General features: G+C 39.6%; 2 protein-coding genes across 5 annotated transcripts; one reads left to right on the top strand and one right to left on the bottom strand.

Moving 5' to 3' along the window:
* Window positions 1-266: 266 nt before the first annotated feature.
* On the bottom strand, window positions 267-8029 carry txndc12 (thioredoxin domain containing 12 (endoplasmic reticulum)). Its single transcript, XM_030751784.1, has 7 exons — window positions 7856-8029; window positions 5242-5302; window positions 4918-4970; window positions 3609-3682; window positions 3411-3480; window positions 2302-2385; window positions 267-1444 (listed from the first exon to the last, which is right to left on the bottom strand). The coding sequence occupies exons 1-7, from the start codon at window positions 7953-7955 to the stop codon at window positions 1365-1367; spliced, it is 522 nt and encodes a 173-aa protein (XP_030607644.1). The 5' UTR covers window positions 7956-8029; the 3' UTR covers window positions 267-1364.
* Window positions 8030-11838: 3809 nt separating this feature from the next.
* On the top strand, window positions 11839-19872 carry LOC115796192 (transcription factor BTF3 homolog 4-like). 4 transcript variants are annotated; one of them, XM_030752483.1, is made up of 6 exons: window positions 11839-11930; window positions 12476-12535; window positions 15297-15410; window positions 17369-17570; window positions 19067-19126; window positions 19392-19872. In XM_030752483.1, exons 2-6 carry the CDS (start codon window positions 12482-12484, stop codon window positions 19436-19438), a joined length of 477 nt encoding a protein of 158 aa, XP_030608343.1. In that variant the 5' UTR covers window positions 11839-11930; window positions 12476-12481; the 3' UTR covers window positions 19439-19872. The 4 variants fall into 4 exon arrangements, with proteins under 4 accessions (XP_030608343.1, XP_030608340.1, XP_030608341.1 ...); XM_030752480.1 differs by having other exon boundaries at window positions 19064-19126; XM_030752481.1 differs by having other exon boundaries at window positions 11857-11930; window positions 12473-12535; window positions 19064-19126.
* Window positions 19873-20639: the final 767 nt, after the last annotated feature.

Below are 20639 nucleotides of genomic sequence, written 5' to 3'. Positions count from 1 at the left end.
AGGGTGAGAGGATGGGCACGCCCTGCAGAGGTCGAAACAGCCATTCCTGCTCCCATCCACACCTACAGCCAATTTAGAATCAATTACCTTACATGCATGTGTTTGGACTGTGGGAGGGAAGCCCACACAGGCACCGGGAGAGCACGCAACTGACCAATGCCACAGACGGGGGCTCCAGCTGGTTCCTGGACTTGAACCCAAGACCTTCCTGCTGTGAGGCTAGTTCAGTTTCAGTTAATGTAATAATAAACTGGCGAGGCTGAAGGTTGAAGTGATTCAAACCGTTCAACAGAACAAACTTTATTTGCACACTTGGCCGTATTCATGTATAAAATACATCCAGACACCTCAGTGTTCTCTTATTTCAAGAGTTTAACAAGACCCATAAAAAATAAAAATGAAATGGGCGTCACTTCACAAGCAGCAAAACGGAAAAGAAATGTTTATGTAGATCTAGATCATAGACTGTATAAAAAGGTGGAAGTAGCTTCTGTGTCTGAAAAGTGAAGCCTTAAAACTGCATTCTTTCTATTGACCATCAGGGGGCGACTCCTGTGGTTGCAAAGAGACCTCTGGTCGCATAAACGTTTAGGGGATAAAAGGCGCTGTCCCAGGACCTTACTAAACACTTTCCTGATGAGTTAGTCACTCATTTTGGGTCAGTCAGGTCCAACCTGTACTTTTCACAAACCGCTCATCTCAAGGCTTCATTGCAGGACTTCACTTACCAGTGGGTGACATCATCACAGTAGCACAAGCCATCTTTGATACTGTCTATGATTTAGTAAGTACACATAAACTGGCAGGATTAAAATCAGTAATAAATCAGAAAACCCATGTTGTGCATGGTGAACATTTTCACAGACAGTTAAGGTACACATACTGTAGAGGATCTCTGGAAGCACATCACTGGAGGTGTTTCAATACTTAATCTGAACTAAGGTGAAATATAGTTTCTTTGCTCCTGGGTGAAAACTTTTAAAGGTTTATTAATGTATTTGAAAAACGAAACTTCTCGCAGATAGTGCATCTTCCTAAAGTCTTGGCTTTTTTTGAAGATGTGATGTTTCTATCTAATGTGGTGAGAGTTAATAGATGGCAGAAAACGTGGCTAGTTTGAATTGATTGTATCCTCTACAGACAGTAAGTACAGTATATGGCATTTAGTTACATTAAAATGAGTAATAGAGGACAGAAAGAAATACTAAAGCACCGATTCCTATAATGGTTGGCTTCAGTCAGTGAGATGAACCCCACTATGTGAAAAGTATAAATATCCAAAAGGGTCGTTTGGAGGAGCTTTGTACCGCGGGATCAGGTAGAGGAAGTTTAGCCCTTACAGCCTGAAGCCCGTCGCTGCCTCCTCACAGCTCATCTCCAGTGTGACCGTGCTTGAAGGCATCCCCCGTCAGCTTCTCCTGCGCCTCCTTCATACCGGATATAACTGAGTGGCACAGAGGGAAGAAATGCAGAAAATATTACAACTATAAACCACTAAGTTTGGAAGCTATATGTGAAGTCCTGAAAACTGGAGTCATTGTTTTGTTGTATTTATACAGCGACTATGTACAATCACAGTCATTTCAAGGTACTTTAAGGTAAAAATTTTAGAATATTAGTGCGAGAGCTCTAATGATCCAGTAATGTATGAGTAAGCACTTAGTGACACTGGGAAGGACGAGATCTCAGGCTCATGGAGGGTCAGTCAATAATACTCAACTAGGCTGTGGTGTTAAACCAATGCTCAGTTGGTAAAGCATGCCAAGAAATGATTCGCCACACCATCACACCAGCAGCTTGAACTGTTGATACAAAGCAGGATGGATCCATGCTTTCATGCTGTTTATGCCAAATTCTGACCCTACCATCCCAATGCTGCAGCAGCAGATTCATCAGACTTGGCAATATTTTTCCAATCTTCTATTGTCCAATTTTGGTGTGCCTCAGTTTGCTGTTCTCAGCTGACAGGAGTGGCACCCGCTGTGCTGCTGTAGTCCATCTGCTTCAAGGATCAGTGTGTTGAGATGCTCTTCTCCATACCATGGTTGTGAAGAGTGGTTATTTGAGGTACTGTTGCCTTCCTGTTAGCTTAATGCAGTTCCTCTGACCCAGAGAACTGCAGCTCTTTTGACCACTGTCTTGACCATGTCTACATGCCTAAATCCATTGAGTTGCTGTCCCCACCATCACCAAGTGCTTGCTCTAATTTTGTAGGGTCATGTAATATAAAGCAACCTTGAAGTGACTGTTAGTGTAATATTAAATTCATTTTACACTAACAGATAAATGATAATTTGTTACCATGTTCTGCATTGCTGTAAAAGTACTTGTAGCTGGGGTTCCCATTTTTGTTGGTGATTTCAGGATGGACGTTCCCGAGCGGATCTGTGGGGAATAAAAAGGCAAAAAAAAAAAAAAAAAAAAAAAAAAAAAAAAGTTTAATTGAAATAGAAACAACACTAACTGGACTTTTCATTTAATCTATCATTTTCTTGATAAATAATTCCCCATATGCCATTCTGTCCTATTCAAATGTTTATTTATAGGTAGGATTTATTAGAAAAGGCGGTGGGGCGTGGTCAAAGAGTAGTTCAGGGGCCGCTGCCTGATGACATCGAGTAGCACAGCTGTCACATATCTGTTAATCAGCTTCTCCTTTGATGTAGCAGCATGCCACGCTGGGCAGTTTCCAGTACAGCACACAGCTTTTATTTTAATATGTGTGTGTGTGTGTGCAGGATAAACTAAAAGAAAATCAGTGGCTTTCAAGAAAAAAATTTTTTTTTGGCCATCCATAAGTCAAAACTTCAGGTCATTATCTCAAAATTTTGACTTAAGTAAGAAAATGACTCAAAATTGAAAACACAACTTTAAATTTTGACTATCATGAGTTGATAACTTGAAATTTTGACTTATTGATGGCAAAAAAATTGTTTTTTTTTTGCAACAATCCACCACTGCAATATACTTTGCTGGCGTGTCAGGATCTGCTCTCCTCTTGGGAGAAGTAAGCGAAGTTTCTCAAAAGAGATGTTAAGCTTAATGATTCTTTTAGGGGAAACAAATGCATAAAAAAGTACTCATACAATTTATTCACTCACACAATTCATTCATTCATGCAGTCCAGAGTCAGTGTAGATCCCACAAAGAGCTACAGTGAGTTCAACCTGCCCATTATGTACTTTTAAAAACTAAATGTGCCAAAAAGAACTGGGTGAGCTGTGACTTTGTATGGAGTTAATGTTCAAAAACCTTTCGATTTATTATTTTTCTAACAATCCTAACTTTGCTTTTAGTTCTGAATACTTTATAACCTGGACATGAAAACTAAAACTACTACCACCAGCTGTTCAAGGAGTCTCCTAAAAGGTGTTTACATGAAGGCTGACTCAATCTCCCTCCCTCCATACCAAGGAAAAGAATCCGAGGAATGTATCCCCCATCTGGGCTGAAGGCTTCATCCTTTGGCTCCTCCTCATCCTGTTCAAATAAGAGGATAGTGGAAAGAAATCACCAAATGTGTTAATACTTGCTGGTAGCAAGATGACAAAATAAGAATCAAAAAGGGACACAAGCTTGATTGTGAGGTGCTTTCAACATTTCCTCACCTCCAGGTTCACCATTACAAAGTTGTGCGCCAGTTCAGAGATTTCCTTGGATTCAGCAAACTTGGGCTTCAGTGCTGATTTTAAAACAATACCATAAAATGGTTATTTACACTACAGCAAAACGCAAGCCAATCACATACTATCATGATGCCAGTTTATATTTAGGTTGAAGAAGACTGAATAATTATAACCCTCCCTTCATCCTCAGATTTAGAATTAAGACATTTTTTTATAAAAGTATAAAAATTTTATTTTCAGATATTTAGTTTCAGCATATTCATTTTCAGATCTGCTAAATTCTCATATGACACATTTCACTTGCTTGTGATTTGTTTCAACTTTTAATTAATAATGAAAGTGCAAAACACCCATCCATAGAGTCATTTCCAGCTTTAAGCATCATTTCCTGATTGTTTTGTTTCTCCTGATTTTCCACATTACACATCTGGCTGAGCTCCAAGAACAGGCTTACTGAGGTTTCCCAGAAACAACAATAATGTAGCTAGGATTTGGATCACTTTTAAACGATGATAAAACACAGTCCATACAGCTTTGAATAGAAAGACTAGTCACCTTCTTTTGGTAATATTTAAAGTACTAAGCAACATTTCAAGTTATTTCTATTTAAAATAATAAAGTGATCAAATGCTACTCCAGTTCAGGCGATTTAGATGAGAGGTTGCTTGTTTTCAGCTCCATGTTGCCATTCTTGGACTTTACTAGAGGAGATTTGCATGATTCACAATTCAGAATCATCCTTATTTACAGTGGCTTGCAAAAGTATTCATACCCCTTGAACTTTTCCATATTTCCAAGTCATTAGCAACTTCTGAATGCAATTGTTGCACTCAGAGAAAAGGGGGCTGAATACTTTTGCACACCGCACTTTTCAGTTTTATATTTGTAAAAAATGTTTTGAATCATGTATAATTTTCTTCCCACTTCACAATTGTACCACTTTGTGTTGGTCTTTCACATTAAATTCCAGTGAAATATATTTATGTTTGTGGTTGTAATGTGACAAAATATGAAAAAGTTCAAGGGGTGTGAATACTTTTGCAAGCCACTGTGTATACTTGGGAGTTCACATACACAAACACCTCACTCACACCCCTGCTGTTCCTAAAAAAACCTAAATATGCAACACGCCTGACTTTATTTCTTTTCAGTCTACCACATTTCACTAAAGTTCACCGTGACTTTAATAAGACCTAATGTGACCTGTCTAGTTTTTTCCCCCCTTTAACTTTATAGAACATCCTTTTCATTAGACTTTTTCTGAAAGGAGAAGGGCTTAACATTATTTTACCTTTGCAGGCTCCACACCAGCTCTTGTGGATGATGACCATGACTGGCAGCCCACTGTCAATTCAAACACATTTAAACGTGCATCATAACCAAAATCAAACACATGATGTGCAAAACTGAAAACTACTCACACCGCTCTACGTTTTTAAAAATGCAGCACATGAAAAACTACACCTGCTCTCTGACAACTGGTCAGTCTGCTCCTCTAACCAGGACAAAAATAGATGTATGTGTGTGTGTGTGTGTGTGTGTGTGTGTGTGTGTGTTGCTTTAGGGCTTGAGGTAATGTTTGCATAAAAGGCTCTTTAGCAGAATTTCACCTCACCTGGCTTCAGCTTCTTTCTTGGCATCTTCCAGCGTCCTCCAGTGGATGTGATCTCCAAATCCTGCAGGCAGAAGGAATGAATGAGCACACCCACATTGTGTATCTGGTATTGTGTTTCCACAACACTGCGGGTCACAATCAGTAGAAAGAACTGTGAGGAAACTCTGGTAATACAGCTGAATGGCAGTAATTTGATATCAGGCTGCAGAGTAACCTGAAACTAGCTGAACAGATAGCAGTGAGATAAACAGAGCTGAAACAAGGTATTCAGATTTTTACCAATAAAGTAATAAACATTTAAGTAAATTTTAGATAAACAAGAAAACTGTAGGAACTGGAAAATTTTGCTAGAAGAAAAAAAAAAAAGGTAAATTTAGAATTAAAAGCTGACAAATTTATGAGGAAAAAATGTCAGCTTTACAGGAAAAAAAAAAGGAAAATTTAGAAATAAAAATCAGATGGCCATATGTCATTTGTCTGAAAAGCAGCAGCCTGGGATCCAGTCTGACCCGTGGCCTTCTGATGTGTCCTCCCTGCTCTCTTGCTCCTCTTTCCTATCCACTCTTCTCTGCTGCATCTCCCCAAAAAATAAATTTTATAATTAATTTTTCTTCATAATTTATTAATTTTTTAACTTATTCAGATTTGAGAGTTAGACATTTCTTGATCTTTAGCCTGGCGTGTCCAAAGTCCGGCCCGCGAGCCAACCACGGCCCGAACTCCGATTTTATATGGCCCGCACGTTTTTTCTAAAAATGTGTTATTTTTGGCCCGCTGTAACAAACGATGAATACGATTCTGAGTGCAGTACCTCCTTTTAACTCATGGAGGTAGCATTGTATAACAAATGTCTGCCAGCTGCCATAAAACTTCAAAAAGACGATGACTGGCTAAGGGACCAATCTTGGGGCTTGGGTGGGGGTCATAGGTGGCACAGAGGGCTCTGGAGGTATACTTTGCTGATTCAACACTTAACTGACCAAATGAAATGTGCTCTGAACCTTTAGCTGTCGCGGCTACTGCAAGTAGAAAAACTTAAGTTAAAGATGAAGGCCGCCACTTCCAGGAAAGTAGAAATTACAACATTTTTCACTGAACACTGAAATAACTGCCTGCCTGATTTGCTGTAAGACTGTTGCCTTGTTTGAGGAACATAATGTGAAGAGACACTATGGGACAAAACATGCAAATACATATGACAAGTTATCAGACAGTGACCGTGCTGAAAAGTAAAGCAATTCCAGGACAGCTTAGCCGAAGCAGGATGCAGCAGTCATCACATCCCTCGCTGGTGAGTTCAATGACCACTTTTAGGATTTTGGCACCATCTAAAAGGACATGTTGCTATTTGACCCTGATGACGCTCCACCTCACCTGCACCTGGAGCTCACTGGGCTTCAGTGTGACAGTGAACGCCGCAGCCTTTTTACCGGCAGCTGGATAAGGTCAAGTTTCCAGAGATGCGAACATTTGCAAAGGAAAATTTTAAGCTGGTCTGGCTCCACATGTTTGCGTGCACAGACTTTCTCTGTTCTGAACTTAAACAAGAACCACTCAAGATCAAGACTAAATGACTCCCACCTAGTGACACTTTTACACGTTTACGACTGCTCTCGAACCAGACCCGCCCTGTGTACCTGTGCCCTTCACATTAGGTAGCTTACCTGTTGCTCTGTTTTCAGAATTACAGAGCTGTGCTTTACAGTTTCTGTATGTTTTACATATCTGCTGAAAATTCCGATAGCTTTAATGCTCTGTGTTCATCTTAATGGTTACATTTGCTTACTTCATTTTTGTTTGCTGCATAAAGATGAAAATATTAAAAGAATATTTATAAGCATCTTATGTTTATAATAATGTCATCAGGGACTGTTGGCCCTCAGGCACATTCACATTATCAAATCTGGCCCTCCTTGAAAAAAGTTTGGACACCCCTGCTCTAAATAGTTATAATAATAGGTGGTTCTCCAAAGCGAAAATCTGCTGTTTTTCCTGTTTTATGTAACTGTTATGTGAACCTATCAGGTCCTATTTATCATCATCTAAAGTCAGTTTAGTGATGGGGATTATTTTCTAATTCCTTGCTTTTAATTACAGGATTATTTAAATAATTAACAAAATAATCAATAGATTAATAATTTGTTTAAACTGTAATTTTAAAACCAGTCAGTCTTTATTTGACGCTTACTATTGTTTACATACATACATTGTTTTAAACTAATGCAGCTTGTTTGTTTTTTCATTTAAGTATATTTCATTTAACCCTATCTCATGTTCCTGTGATTCTGGGCGCAAACCATTTTATTATGGGTGAGCATAATGTTTAGTTATACAATCAACACAGTCTCAGTGGAGAAATCATTAAAATCAAAAGGAAAATGTAGGTCTCCGGAGGACTGCTGTCTGTAAAATAAGTCGGTTAAGCTGACCTGAAAACATGGAAATTATATGTAACTGACAGAAACACACCTGCACATGGTCAATAAACCAGGACACTGACTTTATGATCCAGGATCGGGGACACCTGGCTCTGCTCTGCCGGTGGTTACACTTTCAATGAAGCTACACACAGATCCTGCTTTAAATGAAACATTAACTCCAGATTTAAACTCACCTTTCCCGCTGGTGGCTTCGACAACCTCTTGGAAACACGACAGAGACAATAAAAGCTGAAGAACTGAGAAAAGAGCGATGTTCGGGAGAGACGTTTGCATTTTGGTTTCTTTTCCTTGACAAAATGCGGCCAGAGAACAGCTAATGGCAGTGACTCTTCGTTAGCCAAGCGACCCGGATGTTTAACCGCCTACTTTCACAATAAAAGCCCCACTGATAAAGTTGGATTTTTTTTTCTTATTCCAACAAGGTGGAAGAAATAGTACGCAGACAATAAAAATATAAACCAAACAATAAATAACAGTAATAAAATTCCCACACAAAACAAAAACGAAATAAAACAGTGAAAATTGCATTTCATAATGCTAGCGTAGCTATTACTGTTACACGACACATTTTTATGTCAAATTCTTCCTGACTTTCCCTTTTTAAAAACAAAACAAAACAAAAAGAATAAAATTAAATAAAAGCCACATGATGGACTTTAGAAGGTAAAAAATAAAAATAAACTAAGGGGCTGGGTGGGGGAGTTATTTCCGAGAAAAAAAAAAAAAAACACTCACTTTGAAAGTACAGTTATGGCCAAAAATTTACATCCACTCATCATGGGCATGAATGTCATGGTAATTTGGGGCTTTTAATGATTTTTTTGAACTGTTCATTTTCCAAGATGGAATAATTCTACAGCATACATCTTTAATGATGTTAAAAAAAAAGAAGAATTGGATTCACAAGTTTCAATTTATTTTGGATTTTTCTCTAATCCACACAGGGTCAAAAGTATACATGGAGGTACAAATATACTTACTTAAATACTTACATTTTTTAAGTGGTGTTGAAGGTTCTACAATGTATTTTAACTTGACAAGGTCAAGGCCTATTAACTTCTCATTAGTGATCATTATTGACTATAACTGGTAGTTTGCCTTTGTCATAAAAAAGATCTGTTTGACAGCACTTATTAGGTTGACCAATACTTAAAATAATGGGAAAGATCTAAGAAGGAGAATTTACTCAAGTTCAAATGGTCTCTAAACCACTGCAGATTCCAAGATCATCAGTTCAAAAAACTGTAAATAAGTACCAGTTATTCTGATGTATCACCACTTTGCCAAGGCTTGGAAGAAGACCCAAACTGTCACCCTGAGAGATATCTTACAGCTGAAATTTACAACTGGCCTCATGGACAAGTCAAATGCCTTATGGAGAAAATTTTTATTGTTAGATGAGACAAAGATTGAGCTATTTGGCCACAATGACAAGAGGAATGTTTGGAGCATTAAAGGTGAGGCTTTCAAACCTAAGAACACTGTACCAGCTGTCAAGCATGGTGGTGGTAGCATCAAGCTCTGGGGCTGTTTTGCTACCAGTGGTACTGCTACATTGCATGAAGAAGGACTACCTCCAAATTCTTCAAGTTCACTCAACTCAACAGCTATGGATGTGATAACAGCTATGTGATCTTTGGATGTGCCAAAGATCGCACATCCCAGGGAGTCCAACCACTACAGACCTGTGGCCTTGACTTCTCACCTGATGAAGACCATGGAGAGGCTCATCCTGCACCACCTCCGCCCACTGGTGAGCTCAGCGCTGGACCCCCTGCAGTTCGCCTACCAGCCTGGCATCGGGGTGGACGATGCCGTCATCTACCTGCTGCACAGATCCCTCTCTCACCTAGAGCAGGCAGGGAACACTGTGAGGGTCATGTTCTTTGACTTCTCCAGTGCTTTCAACACCATCCAGCCTGCACTGTTGAGAGGGAAGATGGAGGGAGCCGGAGTGGACAAGCAGCTGACGGCATGGATCATCAACTACCTCACCAACAGACCACAGTATGTGAGGTGCCATGACTGTGTGTCTGATGTAGTAGTCTGCAGCATGGGGGCGCCACAGGGCACTGTCCTCTCACCCTTCCTGTTCAGTCTGTACACCTCAGATTTCAGGTACAATTCAGACCATTGCCACCTACAGAAGTTCTCAGATGATACGGCCATCATCGGATGCGTATCAGATGGGAACGACCAGGAATACAGGGGGGTCATCAGTGACTTTGTCGGCTGGTGTGAGAACAACACACTCCAAATCAACGCCAGCAAGACGAAGGAGATGATCATAGACTTCAGGAGGAAGCCACCCCCTACAGCACTGGTGAACATCCAGGGAAAGGACATTGAGACAGTGGTCTCCTACAAGTACCTGGGTGTTCATCTCAATAACAAGCTGGACTGGAGTACAAACACAGACGTCCTGTATAAGAAGGGCCAGAGTCGACTCCACCTGCTGAGGAGACTGAGGTCCTTTGGTGTCTGCAGGACTCTGTTAAAGACTTTTTATGACTCAGTGGTAGCATCTGCCCTTTTCTACGCAGTGGCCTGCTGGGGGGGTGGATGCACCGAAAGGGACAGGAGCAGGATCGACAAACTGGTGCGGAGGTCTAGCTCTGTGTTGGGATGTCCTCTGGAGTCTGTGATGGTGGTGGGTGAGAGGAGGATGTTAGCAAAGCTGACATCCATCATGAACAACCCCCATCACCCTCTTCATGAGACCGTGGGTGAACTGAGCAGCTCCTTCAGTCAGAGACTGAAACATCCTCGCTGCAGGAAGGAGCGCTTTCGCAGGTCATTCATCCCAACAGTAGTTAGACTGTATAACACATCATAATGTCTTGAGTCACTTGGACACTTTACCTACACTGCCATCACTTTATCCATACAGTCCAGATACATTTTATTTATTACACTCACCCATATAATGCATACCGTGTATGCTGTGTACCTTACCGGCTACAAATGTATATAATATTTTGATATCTTTATATAGTGTTTGACGTGTGTGTATATGTGTGTATATGTAAATGTGGGTATTGACACTGATATATATATTTATGTATATAGTGCTTATGTATATGTGTATAGTTTTTTGCTATTTTATTTTATTCTATTGAATTTTAGTTTTAGTTTTTAGTTTAGTTATTTGTTCTTACTCATCCTTTTAATTTTTTCTCTGTATTGAGCTGCTGTAATGCACAAATTTCCCCGTCGTGGGATCATTAAAGTTTTATCTTATCTTATCTTATCTTAGATGGTGTGATACTTAGACACAACTGGGTGTTCCAATAGAACAATGATCCCAAACATACACATACATACAGAACTGGTTTTGGAATGGATGAAACAGGCTAACATCAAGCTTCTGTAATAGCCTTCCTAAAGCCCCAACTTCAACCCTATTGAAATAGCGCCTAAAAGTCAGGTCAGTACCAGGAAACCGACCAATTTAAATGAACTCTACCAATTCCAAGTTTTTTAATGGCTAAGTGTCTGGTTGAGGTGCAACTTTAACCAAATATTAGTGGGGGTGTAGGGATAATTTTGACCCTGGGTGGACTACAGAAAATCCAAAATAAACTAAAACGTGTGCACCCTGTTCTTGTTTTTTTTTTTTTTTTTAAGTAATTAAAGATGTATGCCATGCAATCATTCCACCCTGGAAAAAGAACAGTTCAAAGAAATCATTAAAAGCCCAAAGTTATCATGACATTCATGCTTACGGTGAGTTCTGACGTCTCGCTTTCATATAAAGTCAGAAAATCATGTTGTTTGTGGGCGTGCATGTCTCTGCGCGCGTGTGTCCTCGTCCTCCTATTAGCCAGCAGGACTTCATTTTCCTTTTTTGGGGCGGGACATATGACATCACATCCAGATAACCGCGTGTTCCTCGCTGCATTGTCAGATTGTAAAGTGCGACAACGAAACAGTGGAGTGACACCGGAAACAATTACCAAAATAAAAGTTTGAACCACATCGAAAATATAAACAGAAACTATATTTTTAGCACATGCTCATTAATATGAGTTTAAATTCAACTTGGCCTATTTTTTTTATTTGCATCTGTGCCATTTTCACTCGACTACGCGTCATATAACATTGTTTAGTGGGCATTATGTAAACTTTATCGTGGAAATGCTAACAGGAAATGTGTGTTATTGTCGCTGCTTAACAGTGGTTTAACCTGCGCTGGCTGGTTAACGGCGAGACTAGTTCAACTGACCGTCAGCAAATTCACTATCGCAGGTAATTTCTGGGAATTTTGGGGTAAACATCTGCGCTGGTTTGTTTCCATCGTGTGGTTTGAAGTTGAGTTTAGTTGTCGATACCACAGCAGGTGCGTTTTGCTGGTTTTTTTTTGTTTTTTTTTCCTGGCTTGATGCTAGCATTAGCTTACCTAGCTGTCTAGTTAGCAGCCTTATTAGCTACAGTTATCGTAGATGTAATTAATATGACAGAGTCCGGATATCTGTCTTCATCACATTCCGTTTATAATGGTCAGTAGCTACGGTATAACTGTCAGACTGTCTGTCAGCTCATTTCCAATTTGTTGTTTTGGGGATTATTGTAGCTCATGCTTGGGACAATTGTATTTCAGCAGCCACATGCGCCTCCTCAGGCTGCTTTTGGTTTTAAGAGCTGTAGAAACCTGTTTTGTTTTTTTTCGGGGGGGGGGGGGGGGTCTGTTGCTGCCGCTGTTGCTGCTGCTGCAGCTGTTGTTGCGTGATACGCATGGAAATAAAATCACATTAATTGTATGTCTGTATGTGTTTGTTTTGCTTTCCAAGCAGAACACTATGAATCAAGAGAAGCTCGCCAAACTTCAGGCACAGGTCCGGATAGGTGGAAAGGTAACACTCCGCTGCATCTCTTCTTCTTCAATTCTAATTTTGGTAACAGATGTTAGATTCCCAAGCACACCTTTTGGGTCCATCCTGTCCTGGGCTCAGCTTATGATCATTTTAAGGTGTGACGGCATTTAGCTGAGGTCAGGGGTTTCCGCCTGACCTCAGCATTCCCATCCCCTATCCCCAAATCTGTGGCCTCTGCTGCTTTGTTCACATTTATTGTGAAGTCTTCAGTCACACACTAGGTGGCGTTATTTGTTTTTCTTGCTCTGAAAGACCCTTATGCCCCACACTGGCATTCTCAACAGTGTTTTTACTTGACTGGTGTTTCAATACATTTGGCAGGACTAGAGTGATCCACACCAAGCTTTTGATTCTGTGTATATATCAAAAAGAATTTGTGGTGCTGAAATGTAGAAGTATGATGTCCATTTTAAGCATTTGGATGGTTACAAGTTTAGCTCTTCCTTAAAAAACTAGGTAATCAGTCTCTGGTTTAGCTCACTGGGTTGAGAAGGTGACCCATGTACTGTAAGGCTAAAGCAGATGTCTGTGTGCAAATCTGCTCCGTTTACTCTATCTCTTCCCCATGTTCCCCCCTCTCCTCGTGTTTTCTTTGCTGTCCTAGCATAATAAAGACTGAAATGGCCCAAAATTTTTCTTTAAAAAAGCTAATGGGTGGCTCTGATCAGTGTCTTAGTAGACTGCTCAAAGCACTTTTCTTTGTCTTCTTTTCCTCAACCTATAGAATCTTTCTGATAATGTGGCCACTGTAAAGAAGTAATTTGTAATTTTATATACTTGAACTGAGCAGTGTGGCTTTAACTTCTGGGATAACTTCCCTTTTCTGTGAAATATTTTGCTTACTAGTGCATAAAAAGCACCCATGTTTTGTTTAATATGGTCATATGAAAGTAGTGCTTTCCTCTGGGTTTTTATTGGACTTGTCCAGACGGGTGACCTGTGATTGAAGCTATCAACATAATGGGGATTTCTTTGTTTTACGTGGCTCGACAAAACCCTCAGTATCACCACGGTGGACGTCAGCTCTCTTTGTTAAATCGGGTTTTGTGCTTCAGGCGCTGTGTGCGCTCATATAAAAGAGCATGGTTTGATGTGATATTTAACTTTTCTTCTACACTAAATGCATCAGTTAAGTCATTATTTGGGAAACAAGTGATCATGAATATATATGTATATACTGAGAAAAAGGCAACACTTGTGCAGCAGTTTAGTCAAGAAAGCAGTGCTGAAGTAAATCAAGTGAATTAATACATTTGGGATTACAATGTGGGGAACACTTAAAAGCTTTGGACAATTTCATGATCCCAACTTTGTGGGAACAGTTTGGGGATGGCCCCTTCTTGTTCCAACATGACTGCGCACCAGTGCACAAAGAAAGGGCCATAAAGACATGGATGAGTGAGTTTGGTGTGGAAGAACTTGATTGGCCTGCACAGAGTCCTGACCTCAACCTGATAGAACACTTTGGGATGAATTAGAGCAGAGACTGTGAGTCAGGGTTTCTTGTCCAACATCAGTGTCTGACCTCACAAATGAGCTTATGGAAGAATGGTCAAAAATTCCCATAAACACACTCCTAAACCTTGTGGAAAGCCTTCCCAGAAGAGTTGAAGCTGTTATAACTGCAAAGGGTACTTTTGGCAGTAAAGTGGATATTTATTTCTATTTTGGCCATCCTGGTCACTCCCAGTGAAAATCTTCTCTAAACCTTGCTGCTAGCCTTCTCTCACAGATAACCTCTGACATTCACTGAGTACGTTCCAGTAGTAGTCGGTAAAAGAGGTTTTGTTTACCTTCCTAGTAAGGTAGTCATTCAGCCATCAGCAACGCAGTGCCTGCCTAGAAGGCAACACTACTGCAGCACATTAATGAATAGGTTTTGTTCTCTGTGTGTGGCTTGTGTAACCAGTCACAAATTCACAACAGTGGTTGTACAGATTACAAGTTGGACAGTTTTACTACTGTTTACACTGACTACTGTTATCTTGAATTCAAAGTTAAGATAACAGTAGTCAGTCAAAGTATTGGTGCAAGTGGGAGGCCTGACTTGAGGGGGTGTCCTGCCTGAAAATTCTGACTGGGAACTCTGGATTTCCTACTTCCCACTTCCCACAGTGCAGCATAATATTTGTGTGTGGGTGTGCCTACGTTGCTCTGCAATTTTGCCAACAAACACTCATTGGCATTGGAGTTTCTCTGTTTTCTATTAGTTGTTCCATTCTCTTCTGTTTGATTTGAAAAGTGGTGTCAGAAGGGCAAGTAGCTCGAATGCATAGGAAGCAACGCTGGTGCTGAATGAGCCGATCACAGTCACTGTGAGCTGCGTCAACACAGCGTGTGGTTACATTTCTAGGGAGGTGCGCTTGAGGTTATGGAGTAAGTTATGGCGTAGGGTTTCTAAAGGGTTTACCATTACAACATACCTAAGGTAGAGTTTTAACACAGAAGATTAAATCCCACTTATGACGCTTCGGGTAAATCTGAGGTTCAGTATCTTGGCCAAAGACACTGACCTTATGATTACGAGACAATCTGTTCTTCCTCCTGAGCCACAGCATTTATACATTAGTGATAATTATAATGAAGAATGCACTTTGAGATGGAAAGAATAAGCCACTCACTTCTAATAATAATTAAAAAAAAAAAAAAAAAAAAGTCCAAGTAAGTAGTTGTGTCATGTTTTTTAACTATGTTTGACATTCTGGTTCACTCAGTTATAAAATCCATTTTTTCCATTCAGGGAACGGCCCGCAGGAAGAAAAAGGTTGTTCACAAAACGGCAACAGCTGACGACAAAAAACTGCAGGGCTCTCTGAAGAAGCTGGCAGTGAACAACATCGCAGGGATAGAAGAGGTGAGCCATGCTAATGCTACTGCTGCTCTCTATCTGTTCTATTTTGATTTGTTTCTTTCTGAGAATCCTGAATTTTTTATCATTGCCATGTCATAAGGCATACGGAAGGATGAGAGCCCGCGAGCGCTTAAGTGAAGCGCATTCATGTCATCTTCAAGTTTATTTTTAGGGAGCTTTCAGCAAACGGGCTTGCCATAAAGTATTCTTATGACATCAGAGCATAAACAAAAAGAGACCCTAACCTGATGCATTTTTTTTTCTTTCTTATTTTGAGACTCAATATAAGATAAGGTAGCCTTTATTAGTCCCACAGTTGGGAAATTCACATTATTACAGCAGCAGAGTGGACAGAGCAGGAATAAATAGATGCAGCATAACCTAACAACAATAATACTCTACAGAAATAAAAAAAAATATACTCTATACAATATACATGTTGTACTCACAGCAGACTGTTAATGTTGTTAAGATAATTATTACAGTTTTCTGAATTTAGTTTCTTTTTCAGGGCCTGTATAGCATAGTGAATTTAGGCTGTATTTTTTATTTTATTTTCATTTTTGAAAATGGATTTATAGTTTACCCAATCTGTTTAAATCAAACGTCAAAAATTTTGGTTTGTGCTGCATATAAAAAAAAAAAAAAAAAATTTGGACCCACCAAAGACGTTTTGGCCTTATCCAAAAAAAGGTATTGTGACTAAAAAAATATTACCAGTCAGCCTTTTATTTAATCATGCATAAAATGCATGTTTATATATGTAATGGACAGAAAAAAGCATGTATGCATAAACCTCTGTTACATAAGGTAACACAATTTTATACATGTGCGAATGACATGCATGTACACTGCAAAAGAACATGCATGCATGTTTTCTTAAATAAATTCTAAGATTATTTTGTTTTTTTCTCCTCAGAGATATAATTTAGCTACTTTTTTTTTTTTTTTTTTTTTTTTTGTAAAAGTGTAATCGGCTGCACCTCCACTGAATATGTTGTCATGCACTTGGGTTGCACCCAGTGATGGTAGTCCTTGTTCTGCTCTGCAGCTTTGGTTAGCTCTCCACCTGCTGGATTTGTAGGCAGTCCTTCATTAGGACAGATTGCTGTTGGTTACAGTGTCAGAGGTGCAGAAGGAGTACGTACTGCTGTATTTCCTCTTAGTGAAGTGTGTGTGTTCAGGATCAGAAAGTCCCACATTCAGAGGCTTTTGGTGAATTCTCATTTCCTGGTTAGAAATGTTGTCTTGACTATTAAAATTACGCCTGAAATGATGTGGTAAATTCAGCATCTAATGTGGAACCAGAGTGAGAGTTCCTTATGTTTGCCTGTTTAGACATGATAACTCTGGTGTTTTAGCGCATCCAAAAAAATTATTCATCTGAATCTTCCCTTATAATTGCATACTCTTTTCTGTGTTATTGGGATCAAGTTTTTTAAAATGTAACACAGCACACTAAAGGACAGGGAATGGATAGTTTGATAGATCCATTCATCTCATACCTTTTTATTTTGCTTGAACCACATCACACACTTATCAGTTTGGAACCTGATACAGTCACGTATCATATTCTGCACAGTCAGACCTTTCCAGGAAACCCTGGTTGGTGTTTCTGGGACGGGCTCAACCAAAACTACCCAAAGGAAATGAATCCATTTATCAGATTCTTGTATCTGAAATCCAGCTATTGTACTTCTGTATTTGTAGTACTTTATTTCCTCAGTACATCGAGATATTCACATTTGTTTTTTTCACACATACAGAGGAACCCCCTGCCCACTGTTACAGTCAGTTTGGGATGAAGCAGAGCTTGAATATTGAAATTACTTGAGTCTGGTGTACCATCTCCCATTCAGCTATATTCATTTTATATATCAAATATACCCGGGCTGGTGTTAATAAACCTGGGCAGCATGTTTTGATGTTGCGAAATTGTGCTGTTTCTCTTTGTTTCTTAGGTGAATATGATAAAAGACGACGGGACAGTGATTCACTTTAACAACCCCAAAGTTCAGGCGTCTCTCTCTGCCAACACCTTTGCCATCACGGGCCACGGCGAGACCAAACAGCTGACAGAGATGCTGCCTGGCATCCTGAGCCAGCTGGGAGCCGACAGCCTCAGCAGCCTGCGCAAGCTGGCTGAGCAGTTCCCACGGCAATGTGAGCACACAGGCTAAAACACACACTCCATGTTACAATGTCATGTGAAAAACAGTCATGGTCACATCAAAGGTTATTTTATCACGCTCAAATTGTTTTGAGAGAAGAGACTATTGTTCAGGTGTCCCTGTTGGCAAACATGGAGCCTAAATGACTCAGACGTTTGCAGCTGGTCGTGGCTGAACTTGCTTAAGACGCTGCCTCATACATTTTTGTGCACTTACCCAGCAGTGTTTTGTTTGTTTAGTTACTGAGGATTAGATGTAAACGTGACCTTGAGTCTGAAAGAATCGGAGCATTCAGAGACTGATTGGTAGTTTATAAGGGCGGGGACGCTTCCAGCACACGGTCTGAGCATCTAGATGATTCAGTCTGCAGGGGCTGGCCTTGAAGATGATGCACATGAAGATGAAAATAAACCCAGCAAAGCAAACATAGGAGACAGGAGCAGCTTTTCCACTTGGAAACACAGCTAATCCTGTGCTGTGAATCTGTGTAGAGTCCAAAATGAGAAGAAATAAAGATAAAATGTCCCCATAAGGTCTTTTTAGGGGCTGTTCTGTAGCTTCTGATCACACCTTGTGGTCTTTTAGCAGAGGTTGTCTTGATATTTTGTTTGCACTGGATGTTTGCAGCTCATTCTAGGAGTTGTGTGGCAGGTCCTCTATGACTCTGCCTTGATCCAGCCATAGACTGTATATAACAGATGGCCAGAGTAATTTGACACGTTGGTTTTGGACTCTGCATGGACTCTTAAACCTCAACATTAGTGTTTTGGCTGCTGCTATGTCAGTGTTTTGAAGCCAGAGATGACCATATCTGGATAAGAGTTGGAGTGCTCAGTTGGAAGCTAATACTAGCAAGCTTGGTTTAGCAAGCCGTAGGCATACACTCTACAGGTACAACATGCAGACACACATGAAGCAATTTAGAGGGATGTAACAGACTAATAAAATATGAGAATTTCAAGTCACAGTATTAGTCAGATAATTGTATTAAAATGCTCCAAAAGGCACTGCAAACACAATGCAGTTTAATGACTCCATTTAGCGGAGGTGACACCTATGAGTTAGTGTAACAATGCCCCAACTTTAAATCTTAATAAAATCCACCAAGTGAGTCTCTCTCCGGTTGTTATAAAGGGGTAAAATATCTATACAGGCCATAACAGTTTTTAGATCCAGGCTGTAAATGTTCTTTTTAATGCTGGAAAGCTGGGCATTTTAATATCAGAGACTGTAGGGATAGGGTTAGGAATTGCTTTTGAAGCCATTGTTACAGTGACTTAATTTTTCAGCCCTGAAATTAGTGGTTTTGTTTCAACATAGGGTTATATTTAGTCTGCAATAATTTGAGGACCCAAGGTTTCCCTAAGCAGAACATTGCTTTTTAACAAAGGATCGGTGGGTTCGAGTGTTGTCTAATGTCTGTCTGCAGCACTGATCAAGGAAATTACAACCTTCACCTTTGATTAATTTTTATATTTGATTTAGCAGCAATGGACATGAAAGCAGTCAAGGAGGAAAATGCAGAGGAGGATGACGACGATGTCCCAGGTACAGAGATGCAAATGATTATCCTTGAAGTACTTTTTGGATCTAAAATTAAAAAAAAAAAGCTTCTTCCTCTTATAAATCTCCCCTTTGTTTGTTATATCAGGTCTTTATCTTGATTGGAGTACAGATAATAGTTCACCAGTTACTTTGTGTGTTTATTCAGATAGTTTGATTTAATATTTCAGGTTCAGAGAATTAGGGATGTTTCTTTTTCCCTTTCAGCAGTTGTCAGGTTCTCTTTAACCTCTCTTTAACTGTCTTGCAGATCTTGTGGAGAACTTTGATGAAGCCTCAAAGAATGAAGCAAACTGATGATTTTCCTCTCTTATTTTTTTTTTTTAAATGCCCCTTCAGTCAGCTGTTTTATTATTATTTTTTTTTAAACTTCTCATGGACCCACAAAGGGCACTTCCTTTTGTGGGGGAATGGTTGTTAAAGGTGCAGTGCATCATCTCCAGAGATCTGAACCACTTTGGGTTAGCCTGCAGCAGCACTACGACACACACTCACACCCACACACACACACACACACACACACACAAGTTCTAATTTCACATGGTGGTGACATTGTATCTGTTTAACTCTCAGCACCCAAAGGACTCCAAATACTTTAGACATAAACTTGTTATATGGTTAAACGTGACTAGTATTTAAGAGATTATTAAATTACTGTTAAAGTGAATGAGTTATTCACTTAACATTATAGTCGTGATTATGAATTTAATAAAACATTTTTGGGCTAATAATGTTTCTCTTTATTTACTTTTCAGATTTGTTTTAGCCATTGGGGGAAAAAAAACAATATTTTCTTACCCATCTGCCTCAATGGTGTCGTGAGACCTTAATATGTGAAATACTTGTATTCATTAATAACTGAGCTATTATGCACCCCAGTACTCCTAAGGTCAGAGTGTGATAAATTATTGGAACAACTTCAAAGTAAACTGTTCTAGGTCAGGATGCTGTTAGATGATTGGATATGTTGCATCTTTGAGCTCTCATGTAAACAGGAGTGAGGGGGAAAAGGGCATCCAGAGCTCTTTCTGGGAAAAACTGTTTTCTTCATTACACTATTGTAATTCTATATAATTATGTAATTTATAATAATGTTAAGGCTTCTGTAGGTGCACAACAACACACTTTGAAGTTTTGAAAAAAAAAAAAAAAAAAAATGGACTCGACCTCATGTATCTCACAGTTGTTAAGCTATTTACTACATTTCCCTAACGCCTTTATTTTGAAAAAGTGCAGTTAGATTTAAAGATGGGTGAGACTTGGGCTGTAGTCAAAATATTTTGCTTTAGAGGGCTCCTGACAGAGTCAAGTGACCTGGAAGAATCTGCGTGGTGGCCGTAACTGGAGCTGGTCAAATAAATGCTATGGAAAGGTCCCTTTAGCATATGGAAGTAAAAGAAAGGAGATAATGCCATCTCACAATTCACAGCCACACACTATCCAACAGTCATTTAAAAAAACAAAAAAAAAACATCTGAAATGTGGCACAGATCATGTT

Source organism: Archocentrus centrarchus, chromosome 17 (assembly GCF_007364275.1).
Source record: "Archocentrus centrarchus isolate MPI-CPG fArcCen1 chromosome 17, fArcCen1, whole genome shotgun sequence".
In the NCBI taxonomy this organism is placed as follows: domain Eukaryota; kingdom Metazoa; phylum Chordata; class Actinopteri; order Cichliformes; family Cichlidae; genus Archocentrus; species Archocentrus centrarchus.
Note: the sequence above shows the minus strand (reverse complement) of the source record. Positions and strands in the feature narration are given on the sequence as shown.